At 36.8% G+C, this 19,057-nt stretch overlaps 1 protein-coding gene across 2 annotated transcripts in view; it reads left to right on the top strand.

The window, feature by feature from the left end:
- The window catches only part of PHTF2 (putative homeodomain transcription factor 2), a 60,437-nt gene that overhangs the window by 14,922 nt on the left and 26,458 nt on the right, over positions 1–19,057 (top strand). Inside the window, exons 3-6 of one of the 2 annotated variants that reach the window (XM_041405292.1) lie at positions 10,251–10,307; positions 10,685–10,696; positions 13,736–13,805; positions 16,278–16,436. In XM_041405292.1, the coding sequence (XP_041261226.1) occupies positions 10,251–10,307; positions 10,685–10,696; positions 13,736–13,805; positions 16,278–16,436 (298 nt within the window). The remainder of the gene's footprint in view (positions 1–10,250; positions 10,308–10,684; positions 10,697–13,735; positions 13,806–16,277; positions 16,437–19,057) is intronic. The other variant, XM_041405293.1, reaches the window with a different exon arrangement.

Raw genomic sequence — 19,057 nt, 5'->3', positions numbered from 1 at the left:
TTCCATCCTCCTGATGTTAGGAAGGCAGGATGAGTCACTGTGGTGTGATTTTACAGAGGGCAGACCTTCTGATCTTGATATAAACCAGCCATTCCTCAATTTTACTTTTCCCAGGACATTGCTCCTAACCAGATTACTTGTTATCAGTACGGGTCATTCTTTTAACCCTTGTTCTCTTGTTTTTTTCCAATGATTTCACATACATCTCTATTCATTCATAGTAAAACCATCATTTCTGTGGTGAATCTCTGTAGTATTTTACAGAGGTCTGCTTGGCCAGGAATTGCACAGTGCCTTTATGGCAAGGAGTTGTGGTGAGGTGGCTTTTGTTACTTCTGGAAGGACTGGGCTGTCTTCAGGAGGGATAAGATCATGTATAAACCAGATGTTGGTCTTCTCCCTGGTGTGAACAAAATTTAATTGCAATCCACATGTGGACTGAGATCTGCCAAACTTATGTTGCTTTAGTATGAGGAAGTGTAATGTTTTGAGACAAATGACTGTATTGCAGAGAAGTTGCAGCTGTTCATGTGAATTAGACTGTAATTTCTTACGTACCACAAATTCAGGGTTCTCCTGGATCTGGCTGGTAACCCCAAAGAGTTTTCTAACTCTGTAGTGTCGTGTGTGTGATCTGTTCCTGGGACTATCCTGACTCTCTCACCTTTGCCCTTGATTTTGCTTATTTATTTGTTTAAATCAGTTACATGACACAGTATTTTTTACCCGTGGATTTGTTGTTTAAACCAAAGATTTCAATTTGGGGAACAGAAAGAGTTGTGCTAGTGTTTAGTTGATACCAGACTTCTTTTTGGTCCTTGCTTATGACGTCAAGGTCTTACTGAACTGTAAGACCTGTTGTTTGCCTCCAGTTTAAAATTTCAATTTCAGTTTTTATTGTAGTTGTCAGAGTTGTCTCACTGATTAGATCTACTGACTCATCACACCTGTAACTGGAATTGAAAGTGGGGAGGGATCAAAATGTAGCACATTCCGGCAGTAAAAGTTTGTTTCTGGGACAAGAGAGAGCCAGGGTTGCAGTCAGTATTGATCAAATTGAAATTACTCCCCTCTATGATGAAATGAGAAAAAAAGAGCTGTTGTTTTGGGGAGGTGTTTTCAGATTAATAAATTGGTGTATGAATGCTTTGAAAAAGAAAGTTAACTTCTGGTATTTCTAGTTATAGATGACTAAGAAGCATTTGAGTGGGTTGGGGCTGTGTAAGAAATAGTGAGCAGATAACTTACTCTTTGTCTTTCTGAGTTTTCGGTTTTAGTGTATTTTGAAATGTATTTATTTCCTGTGTCTCTCTGGTCTGTTGGTTTCTCAGACATTTTTATATCTCTTCAATGGAAAGAGTTAAGCAATTGAGCTCTTCCAACCCTACTTAAGGCAAGTTTTGCAAACAGCAAGTTTACTCATGACTCATACTATTGTCTGAAATTGAGCTCCTTACACCAGGATGATTTAGTAATACCCTTAATTGTTTAAAAGGTCAGACCTTTTATTATGTAAACATGTTTTTCTGTTTTGACAACAGATTTACTCTGCTTTTAGTGCACTGGAGCCCCTGATTACTGTCTCATAAAAATACGGTAATCAATTCTGAATTATTTTAAGTTGGATTGTATAATTTCAGAGCGGTATTACAGCAGTTTGTTATTTGAGATACAAGGTTGCAAGGACAGAGTTTTAGTGCTTCCAGTGATTGCTTGCATTTCCCAGCCACTAGAAATACTTTTTCAAGGCATGAAATCTGCTAGATACAGGTTGACTCAGTAGAAATTAAAATAAAGGAAAGCTCTGCTGTGTTTCTCGATGCACTGGGGAGTACAGTGCTGAGATATGTGTGACAAAGGGTTTGCCTGGCTTGTTTTCAGCCCTTGGAGCTGCCCTGCTTCTTGCAATAAAAGGGAGTGGCAGGAGTGTCTGTGTGGCTCTCTGGAAGGGTTCCAGACAGCTTGTCACATAGATGCACAACTTGGTCAATATCCTTAGGATTATGTGTATGTACCACGATACTGAAATTGCTTTAGCTTGGTAATTCATTATTTTGTGGAGAAAGCCATCATAGTGTTTCTTCTGGAAAAAATCTGACACCCCACATTTATTGAAAACAATTTCAGTATCTGGTGGCATAACCTTTGTATGATACTGATGCTATATATGTGCTTGAAGTATTGCCTGAGTAACAGTAACTGATGTTAAAAATAATAGTTATGAATAATTTATAATACTGCTTCTATTGCTTGTAACTTTTTGCATTAATTTCTTAAAATACTTCCAAGTTTTACAGATAATAATAGAGGGAATTTTTGGTCTGGTTTCCAGTGTGGAGAAGATATGTAAATTTACCTTAATGACTTTCAGATTTTCAATCCTTACAGAAGCTTTGCTGATAAAATGGGAAGCTCCTTCTCCTGCAATATTACCAACAAATTTGTACAATTATGTTGTTCCTTCTCTTGGGGATGGTTGTAGGGGAAGGCAGAATGAAACTTATTGAATTGAGGCTGGATCCTACACCCGATTGCATATAATTTAACTTTGCCAATGCAGCTTTCTGCTGCTCTGGGTGTCCCTTGGGTACAGCTGTTAAAGGTCACAATAAAGCAAATGAGATATTTTCTCTCTCATGGCTTTAAAGGGCAAAATCAGAGTTCTAATGGCATTGCTTTAAGATCTTAATATTCAGTGTTTTACAGCTCACCAGTCCAAGATTATACTTGCCTATTTAGATTCATAGAATGGCCTGGGTTGGAGGAGACCTGAAAATTCAGCATTTTCCAACCCCCCAGCCATGGTCAGGGACATCTGCCACTAGAGCAGATTGCAACTTGGAGCACCTACTAGTGAAGGCCAAGACAAAAATATCTGAGTACCCCAAACTTCTCCATGTCCCTGGTAACCAGCTCTCTTGTTTCTTTCCACAGAGGGCCCACATTTTTCCTAGCATTCTTTCTGTCATCAACAAACCTGTAGAAGCTTGTTTGTGTTGCCCTTGAGGTCCCTGCCCACGTTTAACCCTATCAGTGCTTTAACTTTCCTGACCTGGTCCCTGTATTAAGTTAATAAAGGAGGAGTTAAATGATTATTATATCCTACCTTGAAACCTGCTGATTTCCTTTTTGGTACTGAATACACATTATTCACCCTGGCACAAAAGGCAGGTTTAGCCAAATGAACAGGCTGTATGGCTATTTTACCTAAAACTTTGGATGCTGAAACTGCATTGATTTAGAAATATCTGACTTTAAGTGCTGAAGCTTGACAAGTGTTGGAGCTGGCATTTATCAGAGCATGGAGGAAGAAAATGTATGTTCAGGTAGAATTTCCTTCCACATTGGTACAAGCACTTGACTGACCTAGTGGGGATTTACCTTCAGTGCCTTGTTTTTTGGTGAGGCAGAACTCTGGTTTCTGAATCTGGTGCAAAAGAGAACTCCAGAAGGGGCTGTGGCTGAACAAAGCAGGCTTGCATTTTGCCTGCCTGTAGGCTCCCATGCCTGCTTTGCCTTCCCACAGACTTCCATACATTTGTTGAATGAATTTGGTCAGGAAACTCATCCAGCTAAAACTAAGACTGCGAGTCTCCAAGGAGGTGAACCTATCGAATGGCAGGGGAGCAATGAGATGAAATCCCTCTGTCTTGGGAAGGGTTCTCTGATTCTTAAATTGCTTAATTAGGCCTTGTGAAATTATAGCTAACATTTTCTTTTTTCTTCCTGTGTGAACTGATTGATATTTTAGCCGCCCAGACAAAGGCAGGGGCAACAAGGAAGGCATGCTATGGGAAGTGGAAATGATCAGGGACATCAGGGCAATGCTATTCTAGTTGCAACACCAGTAAAGTTTGCTAGATTTTCAGTGGTCTTCAGGGAATTATATTGAACAATGAGCCTGTCAGAGTGGTTTTCTTTTCCTAGTTACATCTTGAGGCTGTTTTGTTTTGTACAACTACGTTATCATTTAAAAAAAAAAAAAGTTTCAGAGTCAAATCCTTAACCCTTGGAGAGCAGCTGGGCATTGTTAGCAGAAGTGTAGCCATGGACCCAGGAAAGGAATTGCTCTTGGCCAGCTCACCTCAGACAACACCGATGGATGCTGTGTCTACCTTTGGTTATTCCTCTACTCTCATTTAGTTTAACCTGCAACTGGTTTCTAACTGTTCTTCTGTATATAGTTTATGTTTAATTGCGTGATGAACGTAGATGTTTTGTGGTTTTCCTAGATATCTTAAAATTTGTAAACTGTTACTCAGGGCAATAAATAAGTATGGCTGACAGGTCTTGAGAAGAATTAATCTGTAAAGAATAATTCAGATAAAAACATTAATATGTAGTTGATAAATGTTTAATTAGCTATTATTGGACTCTGAAAGGGATGGTATCTCTAAAGTAAGTCTTAGTACAATTATTGTTCAGTGAAATGGCTGTAAATACAGTGCTGTTGCAGTTATTGGCAGAATTTAAGTGGGTCATTAGTTGGCAATTCAAATAGTTATTAATAAATAACTCTTATTGAAGTTTGAATTGCTTGCTTAATTTTACTCTAAATAGCTGGTATCAGCTCTTCCTCTGGCACCAAAAAAGAAGGAGGGAGGTGTATTGGGATATTTTAAAATCAAAAGTAATGATTCAGCAGTTACAAATTCAAAGCTCTGCACCTTAGGATACAGAACCTTAATCCCTTCACTCTCCTTCTCCATTTGACTAAAAGTTACTGAACTCTTTAATGTTAACAGTGTACAACTGTCCAATAGTGATTTCTATCTATATTTTATCGGCTAAGTTTGTCTTAGTTTAGCTTGTCCAGCCCACATATCCACCATAAACGAAATTGAAAAAACCTACCACCCTTGAAAATGAAAAATATCAAGAAAAATCCCAATCCCAAGACTAGAAATCTACACCAACAGAGATAATTATACTGCTGAGCTACTAGAGTATTACCTTTACTGCAGTGGGGATCAGTTCATGCAAGAACAAACTGGAGTTTAAAATAACTTTTAATAATCCTGTTCTGAGTTTTGAGAAAATGAGACATTACTGTAAAAATTAATAATATTGCCCATATAGAAGTTATTTTTATATGGTTATCTTAATACTAAAATTGATACAGAAAATAATGCAGTTATTTGAATTATGTTGGACTGTAGAAGTTAATAAAGCATATTAACTAATATTTTAGCACAAAATATTTTAATAAGGTGTCAGACACTCCCAGGAAGCAACTTCGTTATTTATTTACCGAACTCTAGATCTTACATATTCTGGATTTGTAATACTATTGTGATGTGGCTTGTAAAAGTGTTTAGAGGTTTTAAAGAGCAAAGTTTAGCACACAAGTTACATTATTGATAAACATTAAAGTTTTAAGATCCAAGAGGAAATACTATGTATTCTTAGGATTATAATCTTTGCTAGTCTGCATGGTCATAAATTATAAATGCCTCATGAAATATTGATCAATTCCATTAGAATCAGAAGGGCCTTGCGAGTATTGGGCTACAGGTTGATAGCATCACTACATTAGCTTAAAGTGAATATCAGTGTCATTCACAAAGCTCAAATTCAATCTTGATGCACACGTGGCCTGTTATGAGAAAGGCACCAGGAATCAACACTGAGCAGTGCTAAAGCCCTTTCCACTGTGCTTTGAACTAAATATTGCTGTGTTTTTAATAGCTTAACTGTTTACTTAAGCTAATTGCTATTGCTGTTAAACAGCCAAACTGTACAGGTGCCAAATTTCACATGTATGAAGATCAAATGCTTCCTGAGGTATTTTATTGGGAAAGAATAAGTGCAGTTATTTTAGATACTTGCAAGAGATGCATGTATCTTTTAGACCCAAAAAATGTTATGAGGAGTCTGCACTTAAAAAGGATCTCAAATTTATTTAATCTTTCAGTAAAGAGCTGGCTTTATTGAGTTTACCAAATGTGTAATTGTAATTACCCATGCCAAGTCACATACAAGTTAGATTTTTTTTAAATGATTACTTGTGAGGAAATTTTTTTTCAAGAAAACCTATTTAAAAGTTTATTATAACCTGTTAATTTAGGATGTTAAACACCTGCTTCTCTATTGTGAAAGAGTGGCTGCAGTTTTCAGTTGCGTTTAATTCCTTATTTTCTGAAAATTTTTATAGTTGCTTGAAGAATGGTTGCTAATTCTGCAAATGCATAAATGAACAGAATCCCTCTTATCTTCTTTACTTGGTATTTATTGAGTTGTGGGATCTTCAGAATTTTAGAGGTAGCTGAGTTAGATAGACTGGATAAAATCTTGGCATTGAGGAGGTCTGGGATGCATGATTTAAACTGCGTATAAAATAACATCTACTACTTTAGCTACTTCAGCTACAGGTAGGTTATACCACAATTTTAATATCTGTAGCATATTACTGACAAGTTTCCTATAACAAGGTTGTGTTGATGTTTGGTGATGAAATTTACATTTCAAAATGAGACAATAGGCTTGTTTTCTAACTTTTTGTTAATTTATTTTCTGCCAAGTTTTAACAAATAAAAACAAATGCTATAGAATACAAGTTTGGATTAGGTGTTTCATAAATTAAATTAGAATCAATTTCTGTGTGAAGTCAATATAAAATTGGGATATTGTGTTTTACAGTTTGCTTTAAGAGAAGTTTATTGCCAGTTGTAGGGTAGACTGATGGATTGAAAGTATCAGTGATGAGCTGTTACAGAGTCTTGTGAGTCTTGTGCTAAGTCTTGAAGAGATTTTAGAAGCATTTCTTACAGTTGTGTACTTAAAAATGGGACCTTTTTTTGACTCCTGTGTTTTGTACTTTAAATTTTCTCCCAAGGCTGGTGCAGAATTTGCAGCTGTGAGGGATAAGGCTCCAGGCACAGTGGGTGTGAGTAAATGGGTGCTGGAGTTGCTCAGGGCATTCCTGTTGGCAGAATAGCCAAGGGAGCCTGAAGCCTGGCTTGGGAGGAGCCCTGGGACAGCTGCTTATTGAGGGAGACCTTGCTTTGATCAAGTTTTGTGTATATTTAAATTATACAGGTTCCAACCTGATCTTATCTCTGGAAGGTTATTCCTTCCCTTTACTTGCCTTTAGAGCTGAATTTCTTTGGTGCTAGACTAGGTGCTAGGCTTCTTTTCCATGTCCTGCAGGTATGTACAGTTGTAAGGAAATACATGAATAGCCAAGAGCCTATATTTGTTTTAGATTTACATCAGATTTAACATAAAACAGAATTCAAATGCAAATACTTGTAAATCCAAACTCTTTGAAGCTGAAATTCGCTGGTGCACTCAATAATTTAAAACTAGGAAGGTTTGCTAGTATTAACTTACCTTCTTCAATTCATTCACAAATTGTGTTGATTTTAATTCATACACATGTCTAGCATCTCTGGTAATCATTATATGTTATAATTTAGTTTGTTGTAAATAAAAATGTCCCTTACAATGAATTCCACAGGACACATTTCACAAACTCTAAATCTGCTTTTCTGACGTAAGGAAGAGAAAAAAAAATTAATGCCTGTGGTTTTTACTTGCTTTGTTTGAGTAACACTAGTTCTTCCTATTTTTGTTTAATGTGGGAAATGAAGTGTGCCAGTATCCAGTATTTTACTTTTTAATGTTGCCTTTGTTTTAATGTATTTTCATCTGATACATTTGGAAGAGAAGTTTAGAGGGATGCTTATGCAGATGGTGAGAAGGGAGGTTGAGTATCAGGTTGGAATTTGATGTGTTGAGTCGCACACATACCTGCTTAAACTTTGTTAAAACACAAAGAGGTGATAGGAACTAGATTAAAAAAGAAACCCCAAACAACAACAAAAACCATGTGAGAAACTGTCATGTTACTTGCTGTCTGTAATTCTCTCTTCCACTCCTTTCAGTTCCCACAGCATGCCTTGCTGAACAGTCCTGTGCTCAGATGGCGATAACTAAAGTTGATCAGGGGTGGTTGGACAGATCCAGTCCAGTTCTCCAGTAAAACAGTTGTAAAGGACCCTGTCCTTTAAAGTAGTTCTGGATCTCTTATTTTACATCCTGATGGACTAATTTCTTTATAGGGCAGTGTTAAAAGTGAATGGCAGAATCCTCGCTTCTTGTCTTATTTGTGGAGATTGAAGGTGCTGCCTAAAGAGGGAAAAGAAATATTTGTAGGAAAATATAATGAAGATTTTAAATCAGTCGACTTCCTTGTGTCAGGTATCTTCTGGGGTCTGTTTCCTAGAATTCCTTTAACAAATGGTCAGGTATTTGTCTAAAAGAACAACACTGTTTTAATGACTTTCAACTCTATACTAGTTTCAGCTATGAATGGAATTATGAATGGAGTTTGCTTTGCAGCTTTATTGGCATAAAGGCTTCCTTCCTCATTAGGTTGTTGCGTAACAGAGAGGGACACAGACTTGCATCCCCCTTCTGTCCTTGTAGAAAGAAATTTTTTTGGAAGTGAGGAGGGGAGGGCACAATGTTATGCAACACAAAAATTTTACTCAGGGCTCTTCTTAGCAAATTTAATGAAATCCAGAAAGGCCTGAAATTTCATTTGAAATGTATTTAGAGGAAAAGCCAGAACAATTAGCTATAAATGCCTGGGTGGAGTGGTTATTCAATATATTGACTTTTTAATTGCTGGCTGTTATCCAGGTGGAGTTAGCTGTTAAACTTCCTTTGGTTTAATTACTTTAATTGTCGTAAGTGCTTAATTCTGCCCACTACTATGCCTGACTCCCTAGTTATTTTCCACAGTTTCTTTTTTTTTCCAAATGCAAGCTGTAAAGTATTTACTTTACAAAAGGCCAGTAGATTGCTTCTTCTGAAAAGTTTTAAAGTAGCAAACTATAGAAATTGTTTATCTCTTATGAATGGGAAATATTATTTAAATTTGGGAAAGAGTAATTCAGCTTGCTGTTCTTACTTTCAATCTTAGATATGCTTTGGAATTTACTACTCTAAATTAGATTTTTTATGTTTATTTTTTCCACTAATTGGTCAGGTTTAGAGGCACAGAAGATGCCTTTAGATTATTTTGTTTATATAGGTGTGTGTTCGTTTCCCTGAGTATTTTTTGTTGGATCCTTGGCTAAAAGATCCTTTTTAATTAAAGAATGACTTTGTCTTTCTTTCTTTTATAACATCTAAATTAATGCTGAAGGCTGAAATGCTAATGTTTTCTGGTACAAGGTGTGTGCACTTGTGCTTGGGTCTCTTATGTCTGCTGCAGTTGTGAGCTGGAAGGAGGAGTCACACTCTTGCAGTAAGATTGAATTTGTGCAGGTTTGCACAGGTGATGGGAGTTGTTCCTCTCTCCTCTCTGTCAGGTGTCTGACTGAGCTGCTTGTCACCTCTGCAGGCTGGAAAAGGAACTTTGAGTCTCAGGAGCTGCATCTGTCTCTCTCTTATGACATTAAAGTGATCTTACACTTAACTGCTCAGAGTGTGTGATGTGAATCAGTGCCCAGATACACAAGATTTATGTGTCTAGGTAGAACAGCTGGGATGGCAAGGCTTTAAAATTGCCATAGTAAAATACATTATTACTGATTATTACCTAGAAATACTCTTTGTGTAGAGTTCAAAGCAATCTGATGGTCTTTGATAATTTCTTACAAGACTTGAATATGTTGTCTCCTATATTGACTTGTTCTTGTCACCATCTTAAATTCTGAAGTTTCAGGTTGCCCTTCCTGTAAATATCTGACAGTCAATGGGGAAAAGTGCTGTTTCTTGATAGGCATTGGCTTCCCCCTGGGCTATAAGCTGGTTGATTACCAGCCTGACCATATATCTGGTTGCTGTGCACTGTTAAGAGATAAAGCTAAGACCATCTGGCTTTAAAAGTGAGTGGAGTGGAATGGGAATTATAGATGGTTTAAAAAAATAAATTAAGGGTATGGGTTCAACTAGATGTGCATATTTCTTTTGAAGTTATCTTAGTGTAGCTGCCATAGTTCTGCTCTCTCTCATATGGAGGCTGCAGTCTTGATCTGGGCTGGGAGGGAGTGTGGTCTTCCCAGTGCTCGAGTCCTGGGATGAGGCTGGGGCTGTGTGAGGCTCAGCTCTCCCCTCAGTTCAGTTACAGATTAGCTTGATCCTGTCCAGCCAAGAGGGAATGGAGAAGAAAAATTTCTTTGTAAACTCCCCAAGGAAATAACATGCTGGCTTCATGCTTCTCTTGTTGAAGGTTGATTTGATTTTGTTTGATCAATATCTTTTAAATCCTAATGTAGATATATTTTTTTTCTTTTTAGATTGGAGCATATGATCAACAAATATGGGAAAAATCAGTAGAGCAAAGAGAAATAAAGGTAATAATGCAGCTTTTTTTTTTTTGTGGTTCTGTATGCTGAAGTAATCTACATTGTATGTGGTGGTATTTAATACTGATAAAGAAAAACTAGACTTATGGAGTGTAACCAAATGTAACTACTGTACTATGCTCTATTTATTTTACATAATTAATAACTTTGCACCATTTAGTGTGATGTATCTTTCTGTATCTCAGTACTTTTTTTCTTTTAATTTATCTTAAGACAGGGCTTACTTGTGTTAATACCTCTGTCTTTCACTTTTCTTTGTGATGAATTCTAATGTCAGTTATCTGAGCTCTCTTTGCTTTCAGTTAGTTACCTTATACCTGCAGTTTACTTTCCCTCCTTTATGATGCTGTCATTGTTTTGTACAGTTTATTAGACTGGTAAGTACCTCAGGCTTTGTTTCTCTGAACAAGCAGTTTAACAGTGTTCTGTGCATTTTGGTTTAACTAACAGTACCATCAGTGTCTGCCACATTGCTAAATCGCTTTGGAGATAAAGGAATCCCTCCTATAGGTACTAGTTCTATGGATTGTATATGAAATACCCATGGTGTTAATTTAGTCAATATTTTCTTGCAATTAATGTTTTTTTTTTTTCTCCTCCAACACTGCATGGAATTATTGTGCTATTTCTGCATGAGTTTCAAGGTGTTGCTATTAGTTAACATCAGTAAAATGTACATTGCTTCAGTTTCCTCGGGGATGGGTTTTTTCACTCCACAGTACTTAAACAAAACTGTGCTGGGTGCCTTGCTTGCCTTCTGTGGGAACTGTTCCTGACCTGAGCTAGAAAGTTTTTGTACAGAGATACACACATTAAGTTGCACCCCATGGTATTTCAGCAGCACAGCTGAGCCTGGGGCTGCCTGAAGGGTCCTTCCCGTGGCCATGAAAGCCCGTCACAGCTACGAGAGGAGTTCATTAATTAACTGCTGTGTAATAGCATGTTACTCAAATAGTTACTGCAAATACTGCAAAAAAATGCTGACTGCAAACAGCATCTTGTTTGGCTCAGGAGTCCATAACTAAAAACTTACTGGTGGTGCCTGAGTTTGGGTTGACTGAATGAAGTGCAGTTCGGGTAACACCAAGGCACATGCCTAAGATCAGGTATTGCACATTAGTGCTTTAATCTCAAAGCTCTTACAGTGCTTTGACATTATAAATTTAGGAATAATTTTGTAATGATTTATAAATTAATGTCACTAAAAATCTGAAAACTTCATGTATTGTAATAGAAAATTCATTTCTCTTACTACACATTTATAATTTAGTTATAACTGTAATAGGATCTATTAAGATTAATTTTAAAATTTGTGTAAAAGAATTTTTACAGTAATAACAATAATTCTTAAGTATTCTTATTTAAACCTTCTTTTGCTAATGCTTACCTGAAAAGTGTTTGGTGCTGAATAGAAATTATATGAACTATGGAGGGGTCTGAGCATTATAAAACACTGAATATTTTTTTTTAAATAACCCCAGTCTGAAACTGCTGTTTTCCATGTAAGTTAGAGATTTGTGATGTATTAAGAAAGCATAGAAATTTCATCTGAATAAATTGAATGCTTCTACTGTGTGGCAAACAGTTCAGGAGCCAACTCAGTGAAATCCATGGATGCTGAAAGTACTGTTTGACCAATGGAATTTTTAAAGAATGAGTCACCATTCCTTTTCCCCTGAAGGTCACATCAGGTTGTACTCTTGACCTTGTTTTTTCAGAATTCTTTCTTTAAATGAAAACATAATTTGAGCCACAATGGCAAATTTTTCCTAAGTTTGAGCATGTATTTCTAGGAGATTATTTCTTTCAAGAGGCACATCTTTATTTAGACTTTCAAGAGAGATCTTGTGGTCCATAAGCACTAATACATTTGAAAATGACTATACCACTCAGCATTTTCTTTTTAAGCTTCAGTTTTCTTTATGAAATGGAGTGGCTCACTTAGGCAAGATTCACAAGAATCTGTAGCTGATTCTAGAATTTTGATAATTTCCAATTCTAATTATGGGCTTCTTTTCTCATTCCACATAAAATTACTGCAGTTTTAGGACTGCAGTTCTGTAAAAAACTTGCATTATAAGGTCTTTGTAGTGCTTGCATTAAAAATACAACTGGTTGTCTCTATTTGTCATCCTCAGAGCACATTTTGTCCTGTTCATGATTCAGTTGTATATTAATTTTTTTTTTGTTTCAAGTAAACTCATTTTTCTAATAGACACATTAGGTAATGACTACACATCTAGCTTGTTTCAGTTTGATTTTTTTATCTTATCTTTATTTCTACGTGAAAAAGAAATCCAGTTTAATTGAGATGTAAGAAATATTTTGATCTGCATTCAGTTGAACATTTTCCTTGATATTATTCTGACAAAGATTAACACTACCAGATTTCACTGATCTGTTTCTCATTGACAATAATTTTATTTATATGATTTCATTTATACCTAATGTTTCTGTTTTAGTGGTGGTTTTGCACATGGATAAGCCTTAGCAATGGTAGAAATGTACAGTTCACCAATTTAAATCTTTTTGGATGAGAACAGTTAAATGGTTTTCGTAATAATTTCACTGATATCCTAAATATTTTTTTGAAACATTTTATTTTACTCTGTATGACTTGTATGCTGTGATTTCCTTACTGTCTGTTGTGACCAAGAATTTAAGCTAAGGAGAGCAGAATAAACTCACAGCTGTCTCTGAGACTTGAGAGTACAGCATCACATTGTAGCATTAAACTCGAAAGCTTTGCCAGCGGGTTTGGGTCTTCTGTGATGGAAGATGCTGCTTGCTTCTAAAAGAAAAAAATAAGCTTGCTTTTCTTCTTGCTGCATTCCTGTTGTGTGGGATTTTCCCCTTCCTTTAATTGGCTAATCTATATTCAGAACTGAGGAAAAATTCAATACTTTCCTAGAATTTGGATTTCTGAGAGCTTGTTGATTAGTGTCTCCTGCATTGCAATGTGATTTGGTATCTGGGTTTGGAATTAAGGAGTTGCAGTGTAAGCGTTTTGTGAAGTTGAGTTGGACATCTAAGGAGAAAAGAGATTCAAGAATGTAATTTGTTGCAAAAATTCTGAAAAGCTAATAGACATGTATTACTAATTCTTGCAAGTGTGTGCATACATTGTCTGCATAATGCAAAGCCGTGAGTGCTCAGTGCCTGTTTGAAAAATAGCCTGGTGGGTCAGTAATTGGTTGGGTTTTATATAGATTGTAAAGTGTGTAAAAAGCATCCATAGTGCATTTTTATTTGGAATGCTTAATTTATAGTGCTTTAAATCTATGAAGTTGTCATGTTTGTCTGAGTTTTCAGTAGCAGTATAGGTTAAATACAATTACTGACCACATAGATATTTTTGTCTTTTGTAATGTCTGTCATCTGCATGAAATTATTTTGATAGTATTTATCTATTGCAGGGTTTGAGAAACAAACCAAAGAAAACAGGACATGTGAAACCAGACCTCATAGATGTTGATCTTGTAAGAGGTAAATTCTGAGCTGGAAAAAGCTGAATTTGTCAGTATTAAAATAACAGCCATCCTATGTCTGATAACAAAAGTGAATTAGTAGGTTTAAAATAATCCCAAATGAAACAAAACACAGCCAACCCTACATAACTCTTCCCTAAAGCATATGGATAGAAAACATTGTTAAATAATGATATTAAGATTAAATTGAAATGTTAATAATTTAATTTAAATTTTGTTGTATAGATCTGGATTTTGAAAAAAAAAAAGAAAGAAACTTGTGCATTGTCTTGTTTAAAAGTCTCCTACTGCCATGCATTTAGACTTCTTTTAAGTCTTCTGATGGAGGGAATGTTATGTTGAAGTTTCTGGAGGGTAAAAACATATAGGCCTTGATTGTTTCTTGCCTGTTTTAAATAACAACATGGCAACAGAAGGTCAGATGATATGAGACTATTAGAAAAATCTTTATTTAGTCTTAATTTATTCTTATCTGTATGTAATTTCCCTTTTGCCTTGGAAAGGCTACGGAAACATTATTTAGTGTTTTTATCCATAGGCCCAGCAGCCAGCACAATCTCCTGCATCCACTGCAGGAAGCCAGGTAGTGCACGTAGGGCACCCTCACAGCTGGCCTGGGCCTCCAGAGGCCTGCTCGCCCCCCGTGTCCCTGGGACCTCAACCCCTCTGTCCCTGGAGCCTCACCCCCATTGTCCCTGAGGCCTCACCCCCATTGTCCCTGGAGGCTCGCCCCCTCTGTCCCTGGAGCCTCGCCTCCTGATGGGAGCTCCGGCCATGCCAGGCTGGCTGGCTGTGCCGCGCTTGCTGGGGCTGCCGGCACCACGGCCATGCCACGGCCACACAGTTCCCCCCTGCTCTGGCGTTGACGGCCAGTGCTGGCACTGAGCCCCATGTCTCAGCCCTGTGTCAGTGTCCTTGGACACGAGCAGATGGCCCCTGGCCCTGGAGAGCCCAGGGAGTTCAGGCAGAAGTGAGTCCAGTCTGTGCTGAGCAGCCCTGTGGCATGGCCAGACCAGCAGCGCTCTGGGCAGTGGCTGTTTGTGTGACCAGTCCTTTTTACCCCCTTACATCTCAACTTCACAGCACTTGTTCCTCCCTAAATTACCCAAACCCTTTCTTTCCCCCACCCCTGGATTCTTCCCTAAGTGCCCTACAAGTGCTGTGCCATCTGAGCTCCTTTTCCTTGGCATCCTACAGTGAGTCCCATCCCTCAGGCAGCGTCCCTTTTCCTCTGGAAGATGACTTGGAGAGCTGCTCCCAGCAGTGCCTGGCGAGGGTTCACACCTGGTCATGGTGTTCATGCCATGGTTTGGATTCCCACTGCTTTTCTCCCTCTCTCCTGCTCTGGCCTCATGGAGATGAGCCTGAGCTGGGCTGATGGTTCCAGGGATGGGTCTGTGAGGAGAGCCCTGGAAGGACCCTGTGAAGTATTATTTGGGCTGCTTCCTCCCATTTTCTCTTTGATCTGCTCTGTGGTTGTACAGATCGCTGTTCTCACATCACCTAACAGTTTAATTTTTTAAAAGGGGAATTGAGAGAAAGAAACAAAATCAAATAACATTTGAACTTACAAGAAACTAAGAAACAGTGTTAGACCTTTTCAGTGCAGTGATGTACAAGAATAGCATGTAAATGATTGCACGGATGTCTAAGTTGGCATTAAAGTAGTTTCAGAGCTGGCAGTGTTTTACCTGTGTAGCACAGAGCTCACTAGTGCCAGTGCTGCTTGTAAATGAGATGGGGATGGTGTAGCAGCATGCAGAAGTTAGCCTTTCAGTCAATAACTTTGCATAATTTAAGTCATATCCCCATTAAGTAAATTTTACACAGTTTTCTGGCTGGGAAGAAAAAGAAATTGAGAGATATGGGAGAGAAAGGACATTTGAATGAGAGAGATAAAAAATGGTATAGAAGGAGACACAAAGATAAATTATTCTTTGGGTGGCTTCCCTGCTCCTGGGGCTAGTCCTCAGCTGGACAGATTCACTTCAGTGCTTCCCAACCTCATTCAATTTTCCTCAATGACATGACTGGTGCAATTTACAGATGTTGGTATTTTAGATCCCTTTTCTGTGTTGGGAAAGGACTCTGCTGTGCCTGCCACAGGCATGTAGAATTTTCATGAGATTTTCTTATAAAGTTTCTGATACCTCTATGAAACAGAACAATTTTTAATAATTCATGTTAGAATAATTTTGACATGGCAATGTTTTGTTATTCAAACATTCTGAAATTACAGGTATTTGTAGAAGTTCCTGATAATGGCAGTCAAGAGGGCCTCAACAATTTATGGCATATTTGGATTGAGGAGATAATTATTTAAAGGAGCAGTTATTAAACACAATTATTTGAATAAATCTTGCACTTCCACCATTTCACTGTCTTAACTACTCTGCTATTGAACAACTTTGGTTTCTATTAGCCATAATGATGAAATGAATTAAATTTTTTTTCTCTTTTTTTTTTGAAGGATCTGCTTTTGCTAAAGCAAAACCTGAAAGTCCTTGGACATCTTTGACCCGCAAAGGAATCGTGAGAGTTGTTTTCTTTCCATTCTTCTACAGGTGGTGGCTCCAAGTGACATCAAGGGTCATTTTTTTCTGGCTGCTTGTTCTTTACCTTCTCCAAGGTAGAGTTGGTTTACAGCATCAGCTTCAACTGAATGCCTTATTTTAACCATTGGAAGATGCAGTGGGCTGCTTGGTTTACTTCATGCTGCTAAGGTCTATTCCAGAATTTTCATAAAATATTGGAATGACACAGTCCCAAGCATATGTCTCTTGGTTAACATTTCTTTTACATGTATAAAGGTTGTGTAATGAAAAATCTAACACTCTCCTCACAGGCTTTCTTCAGCATTTGACACGTTAGTTTGTCATATCTGAATATAATTCAGGTTTTCAGGACAGCTGTTAACAAACAGGAGTCAGTTCACATCTTTTGGAATATTGAGTTCTAGCAATCTGACTTTGTGAGTCTCTTAAATATATGTGATATATAAGAGGAAAATTAGAAAGGGAAGAATGTAATGGAGTGAGTCAGTATCTATCAGTATGAAAGTCACCAAAAGAATTAAGTGTTTCAGAAGTTTGTACAACAGATATGGAACAGAAGGTTAATGAAAGTTGGGAGCAATATAAGTACCCTGAGAAGCTAAATGACTAATGAATTTTCCACTGAAATCCAATTAACATGCAATATTACTTTTTCAAATTCACCATCTGTCGTCTCAGTTGTGAATCATTGTATCATTTGGAAGTTTTAATTGGAACAATATATGGAGTTAAAAAAAAAAAAGGCAGTGCCTCTTGTGTGGTGATGTTATTAGCAAGTATAAAATTAATCTCACCATGCCAGTGCCCCAAGACCTGCAGTACTGACAAATACTCATGTGGCCTTCTATGAAAATTTTTTCTTATCCCCATTTCTGAGAAAGATTGCTGATTTGTCTGTGCTATGGTAAGAGATCCTATAGTGTTAAGAATTTAAATCTTTTTTATAGTAATATAGGTAGTAAAATACATAAGTTGTGGTTGGTTTGTTACCATGTTCATGGGTGTCTTAATTTGAGAAACACCATTGCAGTAATTTTTTAAGTTCCTATTTGTAAATTAATTTAAAAAAATATATATTCACACTTAATTTGTGGTGCGTTTGTAAGACCCTGCAAGTAGAAAAGCAGTGATTCAGAGTGCAAGTTTTTAGGACATTAATTACAGAGCTTTCTTATAGCTAGCCTTTTTCCTCTCAGATTTCTTAGGGTCTCTTTTACTAAGCTGTGGATGGAATGCATCATTTCCCTAATCCACGTGATCTGTAATGTGACAAAGTATTTCTGTGACTTAAAAAATAGCAGGAAATAATGAATAGTATTCCATATTACACTATAATGCAACTATTTGAAATACTTGATATAAAAACTGTGCAGAATTAGCTGCAGATTTTTTGGTAGTTTTTGAAATAAATTAAAATACTTAAAAATGTAAGTGAAATTAAATGGAGATATTTAGTTATTGGGAACTATTTAAAACAACCCCCCCAAGCACTTAAATAAAAGTTTTGCTTATATTTTGCTCAGAAAGTATGCTCAGTTGTTAATTTTGTACAGGATTGGTAAGGCAGCACCAAAATGTCAAGAATCCATGATGGAAGATTAAAAATAAACCACCTCAAATTCCAGTGGCCATATTTCTGCCCTGAATCTGGATTTTGTATTGAAGTTTGGATTTTCTGTCATGATGACAGATTCTCACTGACATTGTTGTAAAATGGTCTGACTTTATTTCATTTGTATGTGTTCATAATTAAATAATTTAACTAAAGTATTTTCTATAGATTTATGAATTGTATTGCTTGGAATTACTGCTTTAAAATTGATTTGCTTCACCAGGGTACTTGCTAGCATTTATGTAAATCTACAGAAAAAACATTTTCCTTGGCTGTAGATTTAAACTCCAGGTTTTATTTACACTGGTTTCCTTTAGCGTAAAGTGATTAGCACAATGTGTGATAAGAGAACTACAGAGAAGTGTTTTATGCTCAAGGTCATGGAACAGGCCAGTGACTTAAGATAGCAGTAAAACTTTTTTCTTCTGCTTCCTTATCTATCTAGTATATAGTAATACCTCATTTTTAACTTAAAATGTTTTCATATTCTAAGGTGAAAATGAACTGCAAACTTACTTGTTGTGTATTTCTTAAGTATAAAGCAAGAAACTTTAATAGTGATGTAATGGTTGTTTATTGTGGTGGTGAGATATATAAATATATATGTATGCATTTTTAAATTTGGTATTAAAAATATTTCCGAACTTTAAATGCTTTAAAAATAAATGCTTGTAGGACTTTGAAGTGTAAGGTTGCTTTCCCTGAGGCAGCTTTTTGCTCAATGTGATACTATTTTATTTGTGTCTGTTTTACAAAATAAGCCACTGTATTTTAGAAAAGCGCAGGTCAAAATACTGAAATACATAAAGAAATAATTAAAAGTGCTGTAAGAAATCCTGTTCCAAGCAATTCTGCCTAGCTGTTGGTAGGAGCAATTATTGCATAACCTGATCTAGACTAGTATTGTCACGCTCTGCAGAAATCAATTATTGTATTTCCCTCGTATCATACTTAATAAAGATCAGATTGGTAATATTTTTCTAAATCTGTGTGAAACATTGTGGTAGGAATCTGCAATCTGCAGATTTTTGTCTTCTGGAAGATGTTTCTTCTAGACATCTCTGCTTTACTGAATGTTTTTTA

This window comes from Onychostruthus taczanowskii, unplaced genomic scaffold, assembly GCF_017590055.1.
Source record: "Onychostruthus taczanowskii isolate IOZ18803 unplaced genomic scaffold, ASM1759005v1 scaffold23, whole genome shotgun sequence".
In the NCBI taxonomy this organism is placed as follows: domain Eukaryota; kingdom Metazoa; phylum Chordata; class Aves; order Passeriformes; family Passeridae; genus Onychostruthus; species Onychostruthus taczanowskii.
Note: the sequence above shows the minus strand (reverse complement) of the source record. Positions and strands in the feature narration are given on the sequence as shown.